Genomic DNA, 19,832 nt, shown 5'->3' with positions numbered 1-19,832 from the left:
AATTTAAAATTTATGAATTCTGCTTCTGCAAGATTATCCCCAGAAAACCTAAAAGGAATTGGTATGATTTATAAGCAAATGCAAGAAGACAACATTTAAAATATCTTATCCATTTGAAAACACACCCACCACTATGGTAAATTATTGAGAAAAAGCATTCAGTCACTCTCAACAGTCCCTGTCCATGGCCAACCACTATCTCTGCCTGTCAAAACAAGAAATTTCAGTTATCCCAACAACAATAATACTATCATTTCTCACCTACCTTTTCCCTCTCTTTCACTCTGCCCATCAAAGTTACCCTTTTCAGATTAGTAATGCATCCTCGGAAGTTATATCTTTCAGTCCAGTTCTGCCATCTCATCCATGATTTAATTACACTATTTAAAGAAAAGGATAAAAGAAAAGAAAAGAAGCAGCTTGCATGTTTCATGTTGTGTGTGTTCTTCTTTTTTTGGCTGTCTTGTCCCCTCTGTATTAAATAAAGTAACCACACTTTCCTGACAAGCAAAGAAAAAAAAAAACTCAATCCTGAGCAAGCAATATCATTTTTTTTCATTTATTTAAAATGGGTTGGTGCCTGTGGATCTAATGGTGTTACATTTTGTGGGTTAAGAAATTGGGTGGCATTGGTGAAAGAAAGAAACCAGAGTAAGGAGTTCCTTTGACTCAATATGAATGCATGATAATTTTCAGCATAACTTTTTTCTTTTTCCTTTTCTTTTTCTTTTTCTATTGTTGATAGATTTGTAAGTTGTGAATTAAGAACTGGAAAAATTCTTGTATCTTTTTTTTCTAGCCAATCAAAGGGCACCACCACCCCTAAACTAATAGAGAGACAAGGAGATTTTCTCTTCAGCCAATGAACATCTTCCTCTACATAAAAAGATTATTCTCTACTTTCTTGAGCTACTGCCAAAACTCTATTATTTCCAGGCTTTTCTTCTGTATCTCATTACACAAACACTTATTCTTGTTAGTACTTATTTTTTTAATTCAAGAATTGAACACTTCTACTACAGTCTTGTTCACATCTCTATGTTGGTATTTGGAAATGAATCTTTTTTTCTTTTGTTGGTTACAGACAGGAAGCTATAATCAGTGGGTCACCTTACTCTTTGAGAAGAATTTAACTGCAGGGTATCATTTCTAAGAATGTTGATGTGTTTGCTAGTTTGAGTGGAAGCTATCAAATTGTATTATTACATCTCATTCATGTTTCGTTTCTCTGATTCCTCTGTCTTTTAAGGATGTTTGCTTGACATTCTTGTTATTCTTTTTTAAGGCATACTGTGTCAATATTACTTCTTAAAAACTTATCTTGAATGAAAGATCAGTGGATCATTTTCTTGGCTTATAGAAACTCATGTGTCAATCTTTTCAGACATGATGGAGAATCGAATCAAAGAAGAAGGAGAAAAGGATTCTTATCTTGATTCTTCCACTCAAAAGGTATATCTTGTTTTTCTTCCCTTGAATATGCAAATGAATGCAATATCAGCTGGCCCGAAATTATTCTGGTTTTCACAGTAATGATTCTTCTTGCCTTAAGACTTCATCTTAATTTATTTGTCCTTTTACTGTTTCGTATTGTTAGATCAATCCAGGGGTACCTCCTTCTTTGAGCTGGGAAAGGCCACTGAATAGCAATGGAAATGTACCTTTGGGGTTTACTCTAAGTTTTCGAGAAATTTTGCACATGGTATGCCTCTTAACATTTTTTGATAAAGACTCTGCTGAATACTATCCTATCCACATAACAAATGGCAGATCTGGTTGCATTCTGTAATGCAGATTTTCAAGTTTCAGGATTCAAAAGTATCTATAGCATGGTAATTGTCATATCTTAATTTAGTCCTTTCTTTTCTTGAAGCTTCCAATAGGTTTGCGACTATGGCGTTACTCTAAGGAAGAACCAACAAAAGGAAGAGTAATATATCTTGCTCAAACTTGTTTTGTTTTTTTCTTTAATGATGTCTTCATTTAAAGAATTTCAGATGCAAATAATCAGGATTAGCTTCTCCACCTTTTCTTTTTCTCAGGTGCCAATATTTGATTTTTCTAAAAAGCATGTGATTACTGGTGATCATGCTGTTCCTTTAGGTGGCATTGGGTATGTTTTTCCTCTTTAACTTACTGACAAGTGTGCCTGTGCATATTTCCATGGCATATAAATGTTCTGATCAATATGCAATGAAACTATAGAATGACAGTAAAATCCCAAATAAACTTCCTATTGTAAGGGATCAAACTCGACTCTTATGGAAAGAAATAATCAGACAAAAGCTGCATCCTCCATATATACATTGGAGTATTATAAATTGCTTATCTCAAGTTTCAGAAATCATTATACCATTTTTGCTGTCTAATTATATGTTATGCAATCATGGTCTCTTTCTTTAAGCTGCTCTGCCCAACTTCTATATTGTCTTCCATTTTTTTTTCTTCTAGCGTCTTCAATGTCCCATCTCAAGCTTATATTCCACATTATGAATTTCAGTGCAGGAAGCATTGGGAGAAGCTACAAAGGAGAGTTTCAGTGTTTTAAACTGTTACCATTAGCATGTGAAGAAGGCCCCATTTTGGCAAATCAGTTTTCTGTAAGTTTCATTTTTCTATCTGACATTCATTTTTTACGAGCTTTCAAGATTATTGCGTATAATATATATCAAAAAGGTTGATCTGAGATATCTTTTTGAACTGCATTGGACAATTACATGCTATATCAACAAAATTCACTTGATGAGTGATAATTAGACATTTTACTGCATATTATTTGGTACGAAACACCACAAGATTTTTTCTTAGTGGGCAGAATTGAAAGTTTTATAAGTTGTAAGTTCATGTTCTTGTCTTAAGCACCTCCTTGAAACGCCATGATGATATCTGGGTGCTGATACTTCTTATAGGTTTTTGTTTCTCGCCCCAATGGTAAAAAGTTTTCTTCTGTATTATGTTCAAGGAGGCCAGAGCTACCCACGTAAGCTACCATATCCTTTGTAATTTATATGGTATGTCTGTCCTTGAGATATAATTATATTTTTCTCTAACATGCAGAGAAATCAAAGGTTCAGGGATTGAATCTTGGGATTGGAATCTGAATGGCGAAAACTGTACATATCATGCTTTGTTTCCGAGGGCATGGACAACCTATAAAGGTATTAGCTTTTGTTATACTGGAGATTGAAATTGGAAATGCTGACATAGTTCCTAAATTATATGTCTCATAGTCAAAATCTTTGTAAACCAGGCCAACCAGACCCAGAACTTAAGATTGTTTCTCAACAAATCTCGCCATTCATTCCCCACAACTACAAAGAAAGTAGCTTTCCTGTATCAGTGTTTACATTCACGGTAGGAAAGGAGTTCTAAGAAATGTCATCTTGTTAGTTCTCTTTTGCTTGATATAATGACTTTATGCACATTTCAGCTATCTAACTTTGGAAGGACTTCAGCAGATGTCACCTTGCTCTTTACATGGGCTGTAAGTTGGGAATCTTGCACTTCTGATTTTTTCCATAGAATTTTCTGCCACGGCAGTGCTGAATAAATTTTTAGTCCAGAATTATTAGCATGACTACATGCTAGCAATCTTCCACTGTTTAACTGTTATATGTTACAAGTTGTTAAAGTAAATAATTATAACACAAGATCAGTTTATGAAACTTTGCTGAAATTAAACGTACCCTTCTCTGAATTTTGATGTTAATTTCTGACTGACCAGAATTCTATTGGCGGGGTCTCTGGATCTTCCAGACATCACTTCAACTCAAGCATCATGTAAGAAAGTTCTTACATTTTGTATGCTAGATGTATCTTAGTAGAATTTATCATTTGCCAAGTGTATCAGAATCTGCTCCAATTTCAAAGCAATTTATTCAATCGTTTACACCTTTCAGGAAAAAAGATGGAGTGCATACAGTAACTTTACACCACAAGTAAGGTCTTCATCTGGATTTGTGAAAGAAATTCGAGCTCTCAGCTTCAGTAAATATTTGATATGGAATTCAGGCCTAGTATCTCTAATGAAAAAGTCTAACACATTTCAGAACAGGCGATGGACAACCTCCATTGACTTTTGCCATTGCGGCGCAAGAGACACCTGATGTACATGTATCTGAATGCCCTTGTTTCCTGATATCTGGTAATTCCCAGGGTGTAACAGCAAAAGACATGTGGGATGAAATAAAAAAGGTACGCATCCTCTTCTATCGTTGAATGTTCATTAATTCTCTAAGAACAAAGTCATCTTCTGAAATAATAATCTCACCATCAGAAGTTTGAAAAAGGTTTAACTTTTTAAGCTTCGTTCTTGTAGCATGGGACATTTGATCATCTGAGCTACAATAAAATTTCACCTTCAGAAGGAGGATCATGCATTGGAGCAGCAATAGCAGCCACTTTAACTATTCCTCCAGACACTATTCGCACTGCAACATTTTCATTGGCATGGGATTGTCCAGAAGTAAGATTTAGTGGAAGGACTTATCACAGGTAAATCCTAGAAGCTGCATTATAACATAGCTCATGATGTTAGACTCTTTATTCTGACAAAATACCTTGCTATATTTCAGGCGTTATACGAAATTTTATGGCACCCTAGGGGATGCAGCTGCTGATATTGCACACGATGCTATTCTAGGTAATTTTTTTTTTTAGAGTATTTTCTTAGTATGAATTAACTATAATAACCATATTGAACAAATGGAACTAGACTATATCTTTAACTGAATTTTTCTTTTCCTGTAAAACTAGAGCATGGTCATTGGGAATCCCAGATAGAGGCATGGCAAAGACCAATTCTTGAAGACAAAAGACTTCCTAAATGGTGAGACGAAATGAATGTTTTGCTAAAAGCATCTGGTATCCTTATCTTCCAAGAGTTTTCTTTTCCTCTATTCTTTTGTGGTCATAACAGTTTCTTCGAGAAAAAAAGGAAAAAATAAAAATATTAAACTGTGAGAGTTTCCTTTTACTAGGTATCCAATCACACTTTTCAATGAACTCTATTATCTCAATGCAGGGGGAACAGTTTGGACAGGTACAAATGAATCTTAATTTTAAATGAAGCTTAATGTATAATTAGAAACCTGGTTCTAGATCATTATCATACTTTACTTTCCTCAGATGGATCACCTCCAATGCAGAGTTTTGCAGCCATTAAGGGGGGAAAACTTACCCTTGATAAGTCAAGGTCAGAGTTTGAAAATGCAAGGCCTGTTGCTCACAGAAATGACACAGCTGTTGAGATCCTAAACAGGATGGCATCTATATATGAGAAAATGCATAATCCAGTAACCTCAAATGCTGCTTTTGGAACATATTTGCTCCAAAATGATGAAGAAAATATTGGTCAATTCCTCTATCTTGAAGGTTCCGAGTACCTCATGTGGAACACCTATGATGTTCATTTCTACTCTTCTTTTGCACTTCTCATGTTATTTCCAAAACTGGAACTTAGTATTCAAAGAGACTTTGCAGCAGCAGTAATGATGCATGATCCTTCTAGGATGCAGATTATGCGTGACGGAAGGCGAGTTCCAAGAAAGGTTCTTGGTGCTGTTCCTCATGATATTGGACTAAACGATCCTTGGTTTGAAGTAAATGCTTATAACCTTATCAGTACAGCTAGATGGAAGGACTTGAATCCCAAATTTGTTCTTCAGATATACAGGGATGTAGTTGCCACTGGTGATAAAAGTTTTGCATTAGCTGTTTGGCCCTCAGTATATGTTGCAATGGCTTATATGGATCAGTTTGACAAGGATGGTGACGGAATGATTGAGAACGAGGGGTTCCCTGATCAAACCTATGATACATGGTCTGTTACTGGTGTGAGTGCCTATTGTGGAGGACTCTGGGTGGCAGCACTCCAAGCTGCTTCAGCCCTGGCATGTGAAGTCGGTGACAGTGAATCTGCTAGCTTCTTCTGGGTTAAATATCAGAAGGCAAAAGCTGTGTATAGCACATTATGGAATGGTTCCTATTTCAATTATGACAGCAGCGGTAACAGCTCTATTCATGCCGATCAGTTGGCTGGGCAGTGGTGAGGATCAAATACTATCATTCTCTATTTTGTTTGTCAAGATCAATATTAAGATCATGTAGGGAAACCAATGTAGTTTAAATTTGTTGCAAGGGAATATTCTACAAATGCATCTGCTTCTTGAGCCTTAGAAATACACTTGACAATTCTTGAGAATCTGTAATGTTTCAGGTATGCTAGAGCATGTGGTCTTTCTTCAATTGTTGATGAAGAAAAAGTGAGGAGTGCCCTGGAAAAGATTTATAAGTTCAATGTCCTCAAGGTGAAAGAGGGAAAGCGAGGGGCAGTGAATGGGATGCTGCCAGATGGAAAAGTTGATATGTCAGTTATGCAATCAAGAGAAATATGGCCAGGAGTTACATATGCTCTTTCTGCTTCTATGATTCAAGAAGGTATGGCAGAAATGGCATTTCAGACTGCATCTGGTATCTATGAAGCTGCATGGTCCCAAGAAGGTCTTGGGTGAGTTTTCTTCTCTTCCATTAACTACTTCATTTTGATGTTAGTAAGGAAAGATAGCTAAGCAGTTCCTTGATTCAACCAACTCTAAGAACATCTTTTGTTTAGATACTGAATAGGGTCCCAGAATCTGTAAAAACATTATGCATCTTTTTTAACTATCTTGCCAGGAGGGCGGGCCTAAGCTGATGCATACATATATAGTGTTTTTTCTTTTGAAGTATGGTGGGTACCTACATCTTTGAGTTGAGCCATTTATTTTCTTTCCTGTTACAGATATTCATTTCAGATTCCAGAAGGGTGGAATACTGATGACCAGTATAGATCACTTTGTTACATGCGACCCTTGGCAATTTGGGCAATGCAGTGGGCACTATCAAAGCCTAAAGTCTTCAAAGAGGAGATGAAGCTGCTCAGCTTGGCTGCTGATGACAGGTTGCATCCTAGTCAAAATGCAGGATTTTCCAAGGTTGCTCACCTTCTGAAATTACCAGATGATGAAGGTTCTAATAAAAGCTTCCTGCAATCTGCATATGAATTCACTTGCAGAAGATTGCCATTGTAACTATATATATATAAACGACATGCGTCCCTGCTAAAATAATTAAAATCCAAATTTAATATGTCAACCACAATGGTAAAATCACACAGGTTTGCCAATAATTTTAATAGAATCACATTTTTTTACTAGCTACAGTTGAAGAATATAATAGAAATTATTTTTAGACATATAAAGTCACAAAATTAATATTTCTCTTTTGTATAATTTATTAGGTTAGATGGCAGCATTGTTCATAACTAAAACAAAACTAATTTCTTAAAACTATAAGTTCACAGTTTAATATCTACTCAATATTTCTAACATTTGTACTAAGTATAAAATTAAATTCCTTAAATAATAATGTTACGATCTATTTGTGGCCCGTGATCGACGTTAGAGAATGGATAGACGTAAAGCTATCGAAATCCGTAACAAACATGACTGATCAATAACTTAATTAAAATATAATTTCATTCAATATACCAATACTTTATCTACTAATATTCATCTATACAATTACAACAGAATTTATATCGGTTCATCAACAATAATAAAATCAATACATCATCAAGTTATTTATCATGTCAAATAGAAATAATAAGTCTGAATGCAATACTGCGGAGTATTTAGAAATTTAAATAATTAGAAATACAAGAAAAATAGTTACGTTAAGCCTGAGGAAGAAAGAATTGGGCTACCAAAATGATAGGAACTACAGAAGATCTAACTGATACCTGAAAAATTATTAAATTGAGACTGTTAATCTCAAAAGTGAGTTAAAATCATATAGTCTGAAATAAGAACAACTATCTATATGAAATAGTTATTTAAATAATATAGAATGTTACAAAATAATAAAATGTGTGCCATATCATAATTCAGAAAGAATAAAATCTTAACAAATACAGGACGAGTATCTCAGCAGAATCCTAAACTCCAATTCTATCAGCTCTTCAGCTCTCTTATTCTAATAAGGTTAGCGTCCAGAAAGCAAAGCTCGACCATAGACATTTCTTCCGACAAATTAAAATTTGATAAGCCTAGAAAGTTGTGCTCGACCGGGGCACATCACATAATATTTTCCTATTACCTGTCTCTAATTTATACCAGTGCGCACATGGTCCTGATGCAACCCATCAAATACCATGTTTTACGTTGTCTAATCCCGAGCCTTGTTTCAAATTTAGCATCAATAAGATTAAAGTAACATGATGCCCAAACATTCCTAATATTATTCGATCTAACGAAAATAAAATATAATAATACTAATACTACTAATTATAGTAATTATTAATAAAATAAAATTGTATTTAAATCTAGACTTGACACGCGCAATAGATTATATGACTTTAATTCTCAGTTCTGTTGAGTTTCCTTTAGCTGCTTCTACGCTTTTAGTGGAGCTGGCTGAACTGTCGAATTATCTATCACAATAATAGTTAAATTAATAAAATATTTCATAATTAATCCTAGCCTTGGACTCTTAGAATTAGACTGCCTAAAAATTTCGACTAATCCCGACTTAAAAATTCTATCAAAAATTCAGCAAAACTCCCTTAAAATACAGACGTTTACCTCTCATATAACGGGTCCAGAACCTACTAAAAACGCTTTTAATATTTATTTAAAGATGAAAATATAAAATTTATCGTCAAAAGCTATTTAAAAATTACATTTAAAATATTAAAATTTATAAAAAAATTACATTGAATAATTTTATAAAATAGAACATTTAGTTTTTTTTTTCTACTGACATTCATCGTACTAAAATTATTATTAGAAGAATTAAATAAAAATAAAAATTTAACCATTAATATTAATTTTCTTAAGAAATTAATATAATTTTAATTTAAAAGATTAAACCCAACATAGTTCTAATTGCAGAACATAATACGAGGAGTTGAAAGAAGTGAATGAATATAGTAGCCCAACATGGCATCGATGGTAGTTGACGACCTAATTGGGATAACGGTATCTGCTCTTCAGAATGAAGCATTATTATTAGAAGGTGTCCACGATGAACTTAAAGAACTCAGAAGTGAACTAGAAAGCATTAGAACTTTTCTAGTGGATGCTGAGAGAAAACAGTTGAAGTTGGAAGGAGAGAAGACGTGGGTGGCAAGTGTGAGGGACCTAGCATACCAAGTTGAAGACATCATTGATGAGTTCATGTATAACATGCATCAGCAACACACCGGGGGCTGTTTCTCTCAATTCCTTCATCAAATGATGAGCACTCCGAAAAACCTTTGGGTGATGCGTAGGATTGGATCTAAATTGCAGAAAATCAATGAAACCATCAAAGCCATGCCTCAGAGGAGACAGAGATATGATATTAATTATATAAAGGGTGCGGTTCAGATGATGATCACAAATGGACTTTATACCACAGGGATTCATCTTTATTCATCAAAGAAGATATTGTAGGGTTCAAAGATGAAAGCCAGTTGCTGGATGGATGGAGAATTGCAACAAAGTTCAATTTCTGTGGTTGGAAGGGGGGGGATCGGGAAAGACTATGCTGGTTGCTAAGACATACAAAAATGAAATAGTGAAGTGCCATTTTGACTGCTATGCATGGATTACCGTCTCTCAAAAGGAGCTTGATCAAAGAATTCCACCAGTCAAGGGAGGATAACATTCCTGACTTGAATACAAAGGGATTTAAAGATCTTGTAGAGATTCTTATTAGCTACCTAGAGCTGAAAAGATACCTAGTTGTCTTGGACGACGTGTGGTATACAAATCTATTAGATGCAATTAAGGTGGCATTTCCAAATAATCAACGGGCATGTTCGAATTGTGGTTACTACCCGAAAGGAAGATGTTGGTTTTGGTTCTTCTGGCATTAGAAGCCATATTCTCCACATTCGACCATTGGAGAATAGTGAAGCCTGGAGTCTCTTTTGCATGAAAGCATTTTCAGGTTATCCCGATAGAACCTGTCCAAGCGAGCTCAAAGCGTTGGCTAAAGAACTGGTGAAAAAATGTGACTGTCTGCCTCTGGCAGTCGCGGCTTTGGGTGGTCAAATGTCTTCCAAAAAGTCAATGATAGAATGGAGTGTTTGTGACAACTTGAATTGGCAGCTATACAATAATCAGAAGTTGGAAGTAGTCAAGAATATTTTGTTGCGTAGTTTCGACGAATTGCCATACCCACTTAAGCCTTGTTTTCTATATTGTTGCCTTTTCCCGGAAGACCATATAATCCGACGTAAAAGGCTCATTAGGCTATGGATAGCAGAAGGGTTTATTCCACAAGTTAGTAGGATTACTTCGAAAGAATTAGCAGAGAGTTATCTTATGGAACTTGCTTGTTGGAGCATGCTTCAAGTTATAGAACGAAATCAATCTGGAAGGCCAAAAGCATGCAAGATGCATGATCTTTTATGTGAGCTCCTGTCAGTCTCAGAGAGAGAGGAATTTTGTACTATATATGATGGACGAGGAGATATTGAGTTATATAATGCCCATCGCTTGTCCACTCAAACAACTAATGAGGACCTTGAATCATACAGCGGTATGCCACAGCTTCGTTCATTCCTTGTGTTTGCGGCTCATTCTATGTATGTCCTCTATACATTGTTATCCAAACTCAAAAATTTGAGGGTCTTGGATTTGGAAAATTCTACAATTGAGAAATTGCCAGATAGTCTTGGGATTCTGTTCAACTTAAGGTGCTTGAACCTCAAAAGGACCCAAGTGGCAGAGCTTCCAAAATCTATTGGAGGACTCATTAACCTTGAGACCCTGAACATTAGAGACACACCAATAAAGAAACTTCCCATAGGTGTAGCGCGCCTAAAGAACTTGAGAAATCTAATTATGTATCGTTATAATCATGGGCATGTCTGTCTTTTTCAATATGTCAGTGGGACACGAGCACTATTTAAAATTTACAGATTGAAGAAATTACGAGTCACGTCTTTTGTCGAAGCAGAAGGTGACACAATAAGGCAACTTGGGAAGATGACACAATTGAACAGAATGGGCATTTCCAATATGAGAGAAATGGATGAGATGGACTTTTGCTCCTCTATCCTAAACTTCAAAAGACTACGTTACTAGTTTCTCATGGCAAGGAATGAAGAGGAGTCCCTTCGAATGGATGCATTGCCATCACCTCCGCCCCCGCCGCGAGACACTTATTTTGGCGGGGAAACTGGAAAAGGTACCACATTGGTTTTGCTCACTGCACTTCCTGACAAGTTTATATTTGCACTGGTCTAGATTGAATGAAGATGTACTGCCTCACATTGCAGCACTACCCCATTTGAGAAACCTTGAACTGGTTAATGCCTTTGTTCGAAAAGAGATTCATTTTTCTAGTGGCTTTGCTAAGCTTAGACGTTTACTTCTGTTTAATTTTGTTGGAATAAGTGACTCCAGCTGCAAATGCTTGAAGTGGTCAAGCTTTAGTTAGAATAAGAACTATTCATTATGCAGATTTTTAGGAAGTAGTTTATGCTTTCTCGTAGCAGATTTTTCTGCAAATTTAGTTATATTTTGATGTATAAATAGTATGTTTGAAATCAATAAAAGTACATTAGATTCTCCTTTCATATCTACTAATCTTTTTCTTTGCTCAAAACCAACAAAGTGGTATCAGTAAGCATATTTTCTTAAGGGATTTGTAACAACACAAAAACCCATAAACACAAAAACAAAAACCCATAAAAAAACACTAAATAAACACATAAACACAAAAACTTATATACACATACAAACACCAAATATCTTACAATCAGATTCAATGGAGTCAGAAACTTCTTTCACTGCCATTTCACCATCTGTATTTGATGGAATTAATTATCAAATGTGGGTTGTCAAAATGGAAGCATATCTTGACACCAATGATTTATGGAAAGCTGAAGATGACTATGAAGTTTTCCCTTTGCCAAACAATCCTATTGTTGCACAAATGAAGAACCACAAAGAATGGAGGCTTCGAAAATCCAAAGCAAGAAAAGTTTTGTTCACACCTGTATCTTCTGTTATTTTCAACACAATAATGACAATGAAAACAACATATGAAATCTGGAACTTCTTGAAGCAAGAGTATGAAGGAAGTGAAAGGATTGAAGGAATGTAAACACTGAATCTAGTTCGAGAATTTGAGATGCAAATGATGAAAGATTCAGAAACGATCAAAGACTATGCAGACAAGCTCCTCATCATTGCAAATAAAATAAGGCTTCTTGGTACTGATCTCTCCGATTCTAGAATTGTCCAAAAAATTCTTGTAACAATTCCTGAAAAATATGACTAGTATCCATTTCAGTCCCTTCCCTTTAGTTTGAGTTCTATCTAGTGCTTCTGTCTTCTAGGCATTCTGAGTTCCCTGCCTAGCCTCTTGCAGACAGATCTGGTGAGAAAGCTAGTTCCTTGCGAGCCAGTCTTCATACAATCACTTCCCTCAAAAACTCAAGACATTTATCAAGCATCACCTTGGAAGAATTGTTGAGTACACTTCAAGCTCAAGAATAAAGAAGGCTTATGAGACAGGAAGGTTCCATTGAAGGAGCTTTGCTAGTCAAATCTCAAAGTAATAATTATGGTAGCAAGAACAAGAAGAACAAGCCAGGGATTTTCAGCAATAATAATGACAACAAAACTTCTCAAAATCTTTCACCATGTCCTTATTATAAGAAAAGTAATCATCCACAGGCAAAGTGTTGTTAGAGGCCGGATGTGAAATGCAATAAGTGTGGACAATTAGGACATATGGACAAGATCTGTAAGTCTTCACAACAAGGAAAAACAAAGGTCGCAGTTGAAGAAGTTGATAAAGATGAGCTGTTTGTAGTATCTTGTTTTACTACTGCAAGCTCAACCGAGAGTTGGTTGATTGATAGTGGTTGCACAAACCACATGACCTTTGATTAAGAATTATTCAGAGATCTTGATACAACCTACAACACCAAAGTCAGAATTGGAAATGGAGCAAAGATAGCTGTAGAAGGCAAAGGAACTATTGCAATTGAAGGGAGTGCAGGTTTAAAACTAATTCATGATGTTCTTTATGTCCTCAAAATTGATCAAAATTTATTGAGTGTTGGTCAGTTATTGGAGAAAGGCTACGTAGTTGTCTTTGAAGATAAAAGTTGCATGATAAAAGATTCAGATGGCAAAGAATTGATTAGAATTCAAATGAAAGGCAAAAGCTTTACCTTAAATTTGATTTATAAAATATGTTTCCTTTCCATTGTAATCATTAGCTTTTCTTTTTCTTTTTCTTCTCTTTCTTTATAGAGACTTATTTTTCTTTCTTACTAATTTATGTCTTTAACTGCAAATTTGGATATACTGGTTTTGGTTTCGTTTCCAATATGGAATAGGGAGGTGAATTTGTCTTGAGTTAGATACTATGTATCCATTAAGGCCTAATCTAATATATGATTCAATCTTTATATTTCTTTTATTATATTAAAACTCTTTTGGTTTTAATAAGATTAACTATTTTCATCCGTATTAGTCGAAAGACTAAACTAGTAATTTAATATTACAATTTGATTCTTTAATTTATTATCAAGTATTAAACTCTTTTAAAATTAACTTTATTATCAAATTAGAATAAAATTTTATTTTTAGCATAAATTAATTTGTGCCTAATTAAAATAATAAATTTAATATTCTTTTACTTATTTTTATTTTTTATTTTTTAGCATAATTTAATTCAAGAAAGTTTAAACGTATTAAAAACACTTATTTTTTATTTAATATTATTAAATTACTATGTAGTTTAATTTTAAATTTATAAATAAAATAAATAGTTAAAATCTATTATTTTATTAGACACTAAAATTAAAATATATTAAAAATTAAAATTTTACTCGTATTAATCTTATTTGAATGATTGATAAAAGCTTTACTTTTAATATACAAGAGTATTATGATCTTCTTCATTGACAGTGAACTTGTCAACTTAGTGTCTAAATTATTTCACTAAATTAAAATATTATTGTTTAATTTAATTCTTACTTTTTATATAATTTAATTATAATATATAATAAAAGTAACAATAGAATGATATTTTTTAACTAGAAATTTTTATTTTATATTAATAACTAAAATTAAATTATATAGTAACTTAATAAAATTATTGTAAATATAAGTAGTTTTAAGATGTTTAAATTTGCATAAATTAAGTTGTATTAAAAATAAAAATTTAAAGCAGGAAAAAGAATTACATTTATTATTTTAGTTAGACACTAAAATTAATTTGTGTTAAAAATAATATTTTACTATAATTTACTAATAAAATTAATTTTGAACGAGTTTGATACTTGATAATAAGTTCAACAATGAAATTATAGTTTTAAATTATCAGTTTAGTCTTATAATTGCCGCATAAGGAGATAGTAATTAGATACTATTTGTTTTTCTTTTAGCAAGTTAGATTGTTTTTGTATTTATTATCACATTGGGTAAATAGTAAAACTTATTTGATTTTGAGCAAGTTGACTCATTTTATAGCTACTGCATGACCTAAGATACTATATCTGTCTGTCAAGGACAAAAGTTCTTATATAGTATAGCAATTTCCTGGATTTCATTATTCAAGTTTTGCAAAATTAATCCAGCAAGAAACATGCACGATTCAACTACTCATTCAACCTCTGTACAGCAGAGCTTTTGTCAATTGCATTACTTGTCTACCCGGAAGTTGCGAATGAAAGAAGAGCATATCAGCTGTCAAAATCTTCTGTCATCTTTCTCAAGTGGCAGAGATTTCTATTGTATATGATGTACTCTCGAATTGCATATGCAGTGAAGACTCTGGATCATTCCGAACAAAGGTATATCACAAATAATCAGCCATTACTACCTAACTTCAGCAGGAGGCTTTTATGGAAGCTTGTCCTGATATCTACAAGAGCAGCTTCTTCGTTCAACAAGCTTTCTGTTTGATTATGACCCAGATGCATATTCTAACTGTTTTTTCCATTTCTACTGTAAAATCTGATTTGGCACTATAATTTCTGATAAATGATTGCGAATTATGGCAATGATGTATAGTTTCTTTATGTCGAGTTTCCAGCACAAGATTTTGCCTCAAGTTTCTTCATGATTCCAGTCATGGCCACTCAAACACATAAGGCCAGAATATGGTTTCTTTTACACTGATAAAGGAAGATTTTACTGAATCACTAATTGATGTCAGAAACCCAGAAATCCTACTGTATCGTAGTGTTGGAGTGGCCATATGATCATCCCGTTTTGCGGCAACTCGAGAATAGATGTTGGCCGGTAAGATAATGGTGTCAACTTGGCTAGCAGATTTCTGGTGGGTTATTTTGATTAATGGACTGACCTTTTCTTCCAGACAACGCCATAGCTAAACGTTATTTTTCGAAAACTGTGGTTTTTCAGATTTTCTTTTGAAGCCGTGAGTGAAAAATTTGTAATCATTCTTGTCAGGAGGTAGCTCATATTCCGTTTGCAGCAAACCTTGGACGTTCCTTTGTTTTGTCAGGGAGCTACTGATGGCGATCTCAGTATGAACTTGTGAAACCTCGCCATCTTTACAAAATAGTAACCTGCTCTTCAGCATGAGAATTCAAATCTAAGCTTAGACAGAGCAATGTACTGAGAATCAGTGATGCCTTTCTGAAGGCATAATGGCATCAATATCTGCTGCTGGAAAACTGTCCAAATTTAAGATATCCAACTCAAAGGATGGACTAAATAAGCGCTCTCCTTGCATTTGAAAAGTCATAAAATAAAGTCTGAACTACGAGGGGATATTATTATTATATTATTCGATTGAGTATGATTAGCAGTTTGAGATTATTTCAACTTCATAAGATCTTTGACGTAAAATGAAGGGGTTGATTCGCATCATGGACCATATCTAGAACTATTCTCTACACTTTGTATAGTCATAAATTCTATTTGTATTAATTGAGATCTATTGACTTTGTATATCATTCCATTATAAGTAAATGATCTTATCATAGATCCATTGTGACATATGGAATATGGCAACAACAACAGCATGTCATAGAAGCTCTCGGAGAGTGTTTTGTCGTGCTATGTCACTGACATATTCTTTTTTATTTGACCCGAAGAATGGCCTTTACTTTTAAATATGCTACTATATAAAAGATTATAGGCATCTCAATTCGCGATATTTCACTAATCATTGTTTCCATATACAATTTCCAGTTGACATATCTTCTAATTCGTCGATATGAGGGGTCAACAAAAAAAAAAACTGACATCTGTAACAGGAAAAGTAATGTCAGGTTCAAATGCCTACGGATTTGCTGTTTGCTTACTGGCTTCATATAATTCAGAAAGTACAAGTTTTCAGGTACATTTGTTGAGGTAGACCAATTAGGCATTTTAGAAAAGGGAAGGGAACTTCTCAACAAAGGTGTTCCAAGGGGTTTCTCTCCATAGACAGAAATAGGTTTTTTTCTCGAAGGAGAGGCCATTTGCAACTCCTTTGGTAATATTGTCCCAATGGTATCGTACAGTACCCAATAAGTTATTGGGTGTTCTTTTAATGGTTTCAGAATCTGCAGGATTATTAAGCCATTTTTTTTTAGCGAAATAAATATCTGGTATCCTAGGCGTAGAAGAACCACACCAATCCATCCCATACTTGGTGGTTAAATTCTAATATGGAGTTGGTTGAACAGTATCTAAATACTTCCATGAACTAGAAAAAATGGAGCTGCTGTTGGGTTTTAAGGCGGAAAAAAACTAACACAAGCAATACAGATGTTTGTTGCAACTTGGAACTATTTCTTGTTCATCTTCACAGACGAGAATGCCGAGCCTCCCCAGACGAATACTAGTGATGCTGGAAATAAAGCACCTTCAACCTTGCTTTAGCAGCAAGAACAAGATAGGATTATGGTCCCCATAAAGAGTAAAAGCTATTACACCATTTGCTGTAACTTGAAGGAAAATGCTAATAGAACTAATTGAGCTTTTGCTGTAACTTATATTCTTCTGATTCGTACATTTATGCAATTTTATAGCAGTAGATAACTATTAACGATATGGGAAAACACACACACAAACATAATTTCTGCAAGTAAGAATAGAGAGTTTGGTGCAGTTTTATTAACTGAGAAGATTGGTATTACAGGTAAAGAAAGTCGCACATGTTTTCAGCTATACTTGGGATTCTTGCGTAAAAAGATATAAACACTCGGAAAACGAAAACCAAACGTCAGTGAAACTTTAGCATCTACTTCAACAGGCTGCAAACACCAGTGAGATCTAGATGGAGAAAGCTGAAGATATCCTTCTTTATTTTATCTTTACGATCTGTGACTTTCATAATATAATTTAATAGAAGAATTGGAAAATCTTATTTCTTTAATCAATAGAGTTGCACCTATATATATATATATATATATATATATATATATATATATATATATATATATATATAAATATATACAATCTCAATCTAATTAAATTAGTCTTCTAATTACTATATACAATCTTATATAATAGATAAATTATATCATGGATTCGAATATGTAAACTGAATCATTTGACATGTGTGACTAATAGCTAAATTTGTAATTTTTTTATTTTAAGACCATTGTAAATACTAAATATGCTTTTTCTTTTATTTGCTTCCTTAGTCTTTTGCACAATAAAATAGTCATATCTAAATCTAGTTAATTATAAATTTTACAATATAATTTTATATTTGATATTTTGGTAAATTAATAATTTTATTAAATATTAAATATTAAATTTAAAATTATTTTTATTTTTTATTAAATATAAATTATTTTATTATTTAAGAACTAGTAATTTTATTAGTAATTGATTCTTATAATAATAATGTTAGTATAATAAATATTAATAGAAATAATAAGGAACTAAAATTTTTATTTGCGTAAAATTTTTAATGTAATTTTTATTCATAAATTCTAACATTTTTTAATGACTTCAATGATAGTTCTATTTCTTTTATAAAATATCATATTTATTTTTTATATGACATTGAATTTTCATTGTCACTCATATTTATTAGGTTCATTAGATATAAATTGTAGGTTCATTAATAGTAGAATGTAGGTTCATTAAAGATTTATTGTTAAATATAATTATAAACAACAATATCATTAAATATTACTTATAGGTTCATCAAATATAAGGTATAGATTCATCAGTTCTGAAGTGTAATTCATCAATTAAAATATGAAATTGTTTTTCAAATTATGAATTTCTAAATTATAATCTATAAAACTTAGGTATACAAGTTATGAACTTATAGTTTATAACTTATGAACCTTTTGTTTTTAACTTATAAATCTGTATATTTTTATGAACTTCTATGATATTATATTAAACTTCAAGTATACTTGTAATGAATTTATAGTTTATAATTTATGAACTTGTTGTTAACTTACGAACTTTTAGTTTTATGATTTAAAATTCTCAATGTAACTTTTATTTACAAATTTTAACATTTTTTAGTAGTTTTTTTAGTAACTTTAAAGATAGTTCTATTTTTTTTATAAAATATTATATTTATTTTTATATGACATTGAATTTTCATTAACATGCATATTCATTTTATTCATTAGATATAAATTATAGGTTCATTGGTAGTACAATGTAGGTTTATTGAAGATTTGATGTTAAATATAATTATAAACAACAAAATCATTAATTATTATTTATAGGTTCAGTAAATGTAAGGTATAAATTCATTAGCACTGAACTATAAATTTATCAGTTAAATATGAATATGTTTTTCAAATTATAAATTTCTAAACAATAATTTATGAATTTTAGGTGTACATGTGGTGAATTTATAGTTTATAAATTATGAACCTTTTGTTTTTAACCTATTTATCTGTATATTTTTATAAATTTTTAGGATATTATATATGAACTTCAAGTACATTTATAATGAACTTATAGTTTATAATTCATGAACCTACTGTTAACTTACAAACCTGTAGTTTTATGATTAATGTTTATAGTTTTTACTAATGAACTTGTGTTCACAACATATGATTGTGTTTTGTAATTTGTAATTATAAATATAAAATTATTAATTTTGATATTTTATTATTATTATTAAATTTTAAAATCAAAATATTATTATGTAATGATAAGAATAACTAATTTATTTTTTTAAGTAAAAAATAATATAATTTAATATATAAATATATAGTAAAGAAAAGATTAAACCTAATATTTTAATAGAAAAATTAAATTGTTAATAAAGTTTCATATATGTATAAAATCTCATTTTTAATATATGTTATTTTATAATAAAAAAATTAGCATATTATTAAAAGATAAATTTAATGTTGTAATAAAAAAATATAAAATATACTGAAAATATAAAATTAAAATAAAAATATACTAAATAATTATTAACAATAATATAGTAAAAGAATAAAGAGATGAGACATACTAAAGAAAAAGTAGTATTTGTAAAGAGATAACTTTTAACATTTAAAGTAAAAGTAAAAAAAAAAAAAAAATCTCACACGTATGTTGTATGCTTGATATATGAAGAATCGTGGACTCGGGTTCATGGTATAACAATCCTATACAACATCAGTAACACTCTGCCTCAAGCTGAAGCATAGATATTAATCATGCCTAACTTGTTACAAAGATAGTCAACTCGAGTTCCATTAAGAGCCTTCGCAAAGATATCTCCCAATTATTCTCGTCTTCATATAACCTGTGGAAATCAAATCTTGTTGAATCTTCTCACGAATAAAATGGCAGTCAATCTCGATATGCTTAGTTCGTTTATAAAATACAGGATTGGATATAATATGGAGA

At 32.3% G+C, this 19,832-nt stretch overlaps 2 protein-coding genes and 1 pseudogene across 7 annotated transcripts; all 3 read left to right on the top strand.

Annotated features, from left to right (window-relative positions):
* Nucleotides 1-282: 282 nt before the first annotated feature.
* On the top strand, nucleotides 283-7,134 carry LOC8277184 (non-lysosomal glucosylceramidase). 6 transcript variants are annotated; one of them, XM_015723228.3, is made up of 21 exons: nucleotides 290-651; nucleotides 1,085-1,140; nucleotides 1,385-1,452; nucleotides 1,598-1,702; nucleotides 1,874-1,930; nucleotides 2,043-2,113; nucleotides 2,501-2,600; nucleotides 2,910-2,980; nucleotides 3,058-3,158; nucleotides 3,251-3,354; nucleotides 3,431-3,484; nucleotides 3,725-3,780; nucleotides 3,900-3,938; nucleotides 4,050-4,194; nucleotides 4,319-4,494; nucleotides 4,575-4,642; nucleotides 4,756-4,828; nucleotides 4,980-5,041; nucleotides 5,128-6,046; nucleotides 6,218-6,508; nucleotides 6,782-7,134. In XM_015723228.3, exons 3-21 carry the CDS (start codon nucleotides 1,387-1,389, stop codon nucleotides 7,068-7,070), a joined length of 2,847 nt encoding a protein of 948 aa, XP_015578714.2. In that variant the 5' UTR covers nucleotides 290-651; nucleotides 1,085-1,140; nucleotides 1,385-1,386; the 3' UTR covers nucleotides 7,071-7,134. The 6 variants fall into 6 exon arrangements, with proteins under 6 accessions (XP_048227318.1, XP_015578714.2, XP_048227316.1 ...); XM_048371359.1 differs by having other exon boundaries at nucleotides 1,085-1,196; XM_025158513.2 differs by lacking the exon at nucleotides 290-651 and adding an exon at nucleotides 666-975.
* Nucleotides 7,135-8,987: 1,853 nt separating this feature from the next.
* Nucleotides 8,988-9,473, top strand: LOC125369257 (disease resistance protein RPM1-like). Its single transcript, XM_048371268.1, has one exon. It carries the CDS (start codon nucleotides 8,988-8,990, stop codon nucleotides 9,471-9,473), a length of 486 nt encoding a protein of 161 aa, XP_048227225.1.
* A 31-nt stretch (nucleotides 9,474-9,504) lies between these two features.
* Nucleotides 9,505-11,114, top strand: LOC112535789 (annotated as a pseudogene).
* Nucleotides 11,115-19,832: the final 8,718 nt, after the last annotated feature.

The sequence above is a fragment of the Ricinus communis genome, chromosome 2, assembly GCF_019578655.1.
Source record: "Ricinus communis isolate WT05 ecotype wild-type chromosome 2, ASM1957865v1, whole genome shotgun sequence".
In the NCBI taxonomy this organism is placed as follows: Eukaryota; Viridiplantae; Streptophyta; class Magnoliopsida; order Malpighiales; family Euphorbiaceae; genus Ricinus; species Ricinus communis.
The sequence above is the reverse complement of the archived record's forward strand: the minus strand, read 5'-3'. Positions and strand labels throughout refer to the sequence as shown.

What these genes read in the sequence shown, in the direction of transcription:
- LOC8277184 (XM_002525486.4), top strand. Translation starts at nt 1,387, where the DNA reads ATGATGGAGAATCGAATCAAAGAAGAAGGAGAAAAGGATTCTTATCTT. An exon ending in AGGAGGCCAGAGCTACCCAC is followed by an intron (nt 2,981 to 3,057) that starts GTAAGCTACCAT and finishes TCTAACATGCAG; the next exon opens with AGAAATCAAAGGTTCAGGGA. An exon ending in CCTTGCTCTTTACATGGGCT is followed by an intron (nt 3,485 to 3,724) that starts GTAAGTTGGGAA and finishes CTGACTGACCAG; the next exon opens with AATTCTATTGGCGGGGTCTC.
- LOC125369257 (XM_048371268.1), top strand. Translation starts at nt 8,988, where the DNA reads ATGGTAGTTGACGACCTAATTGGGATAACGGTATCTGCTCTTCAGAAT.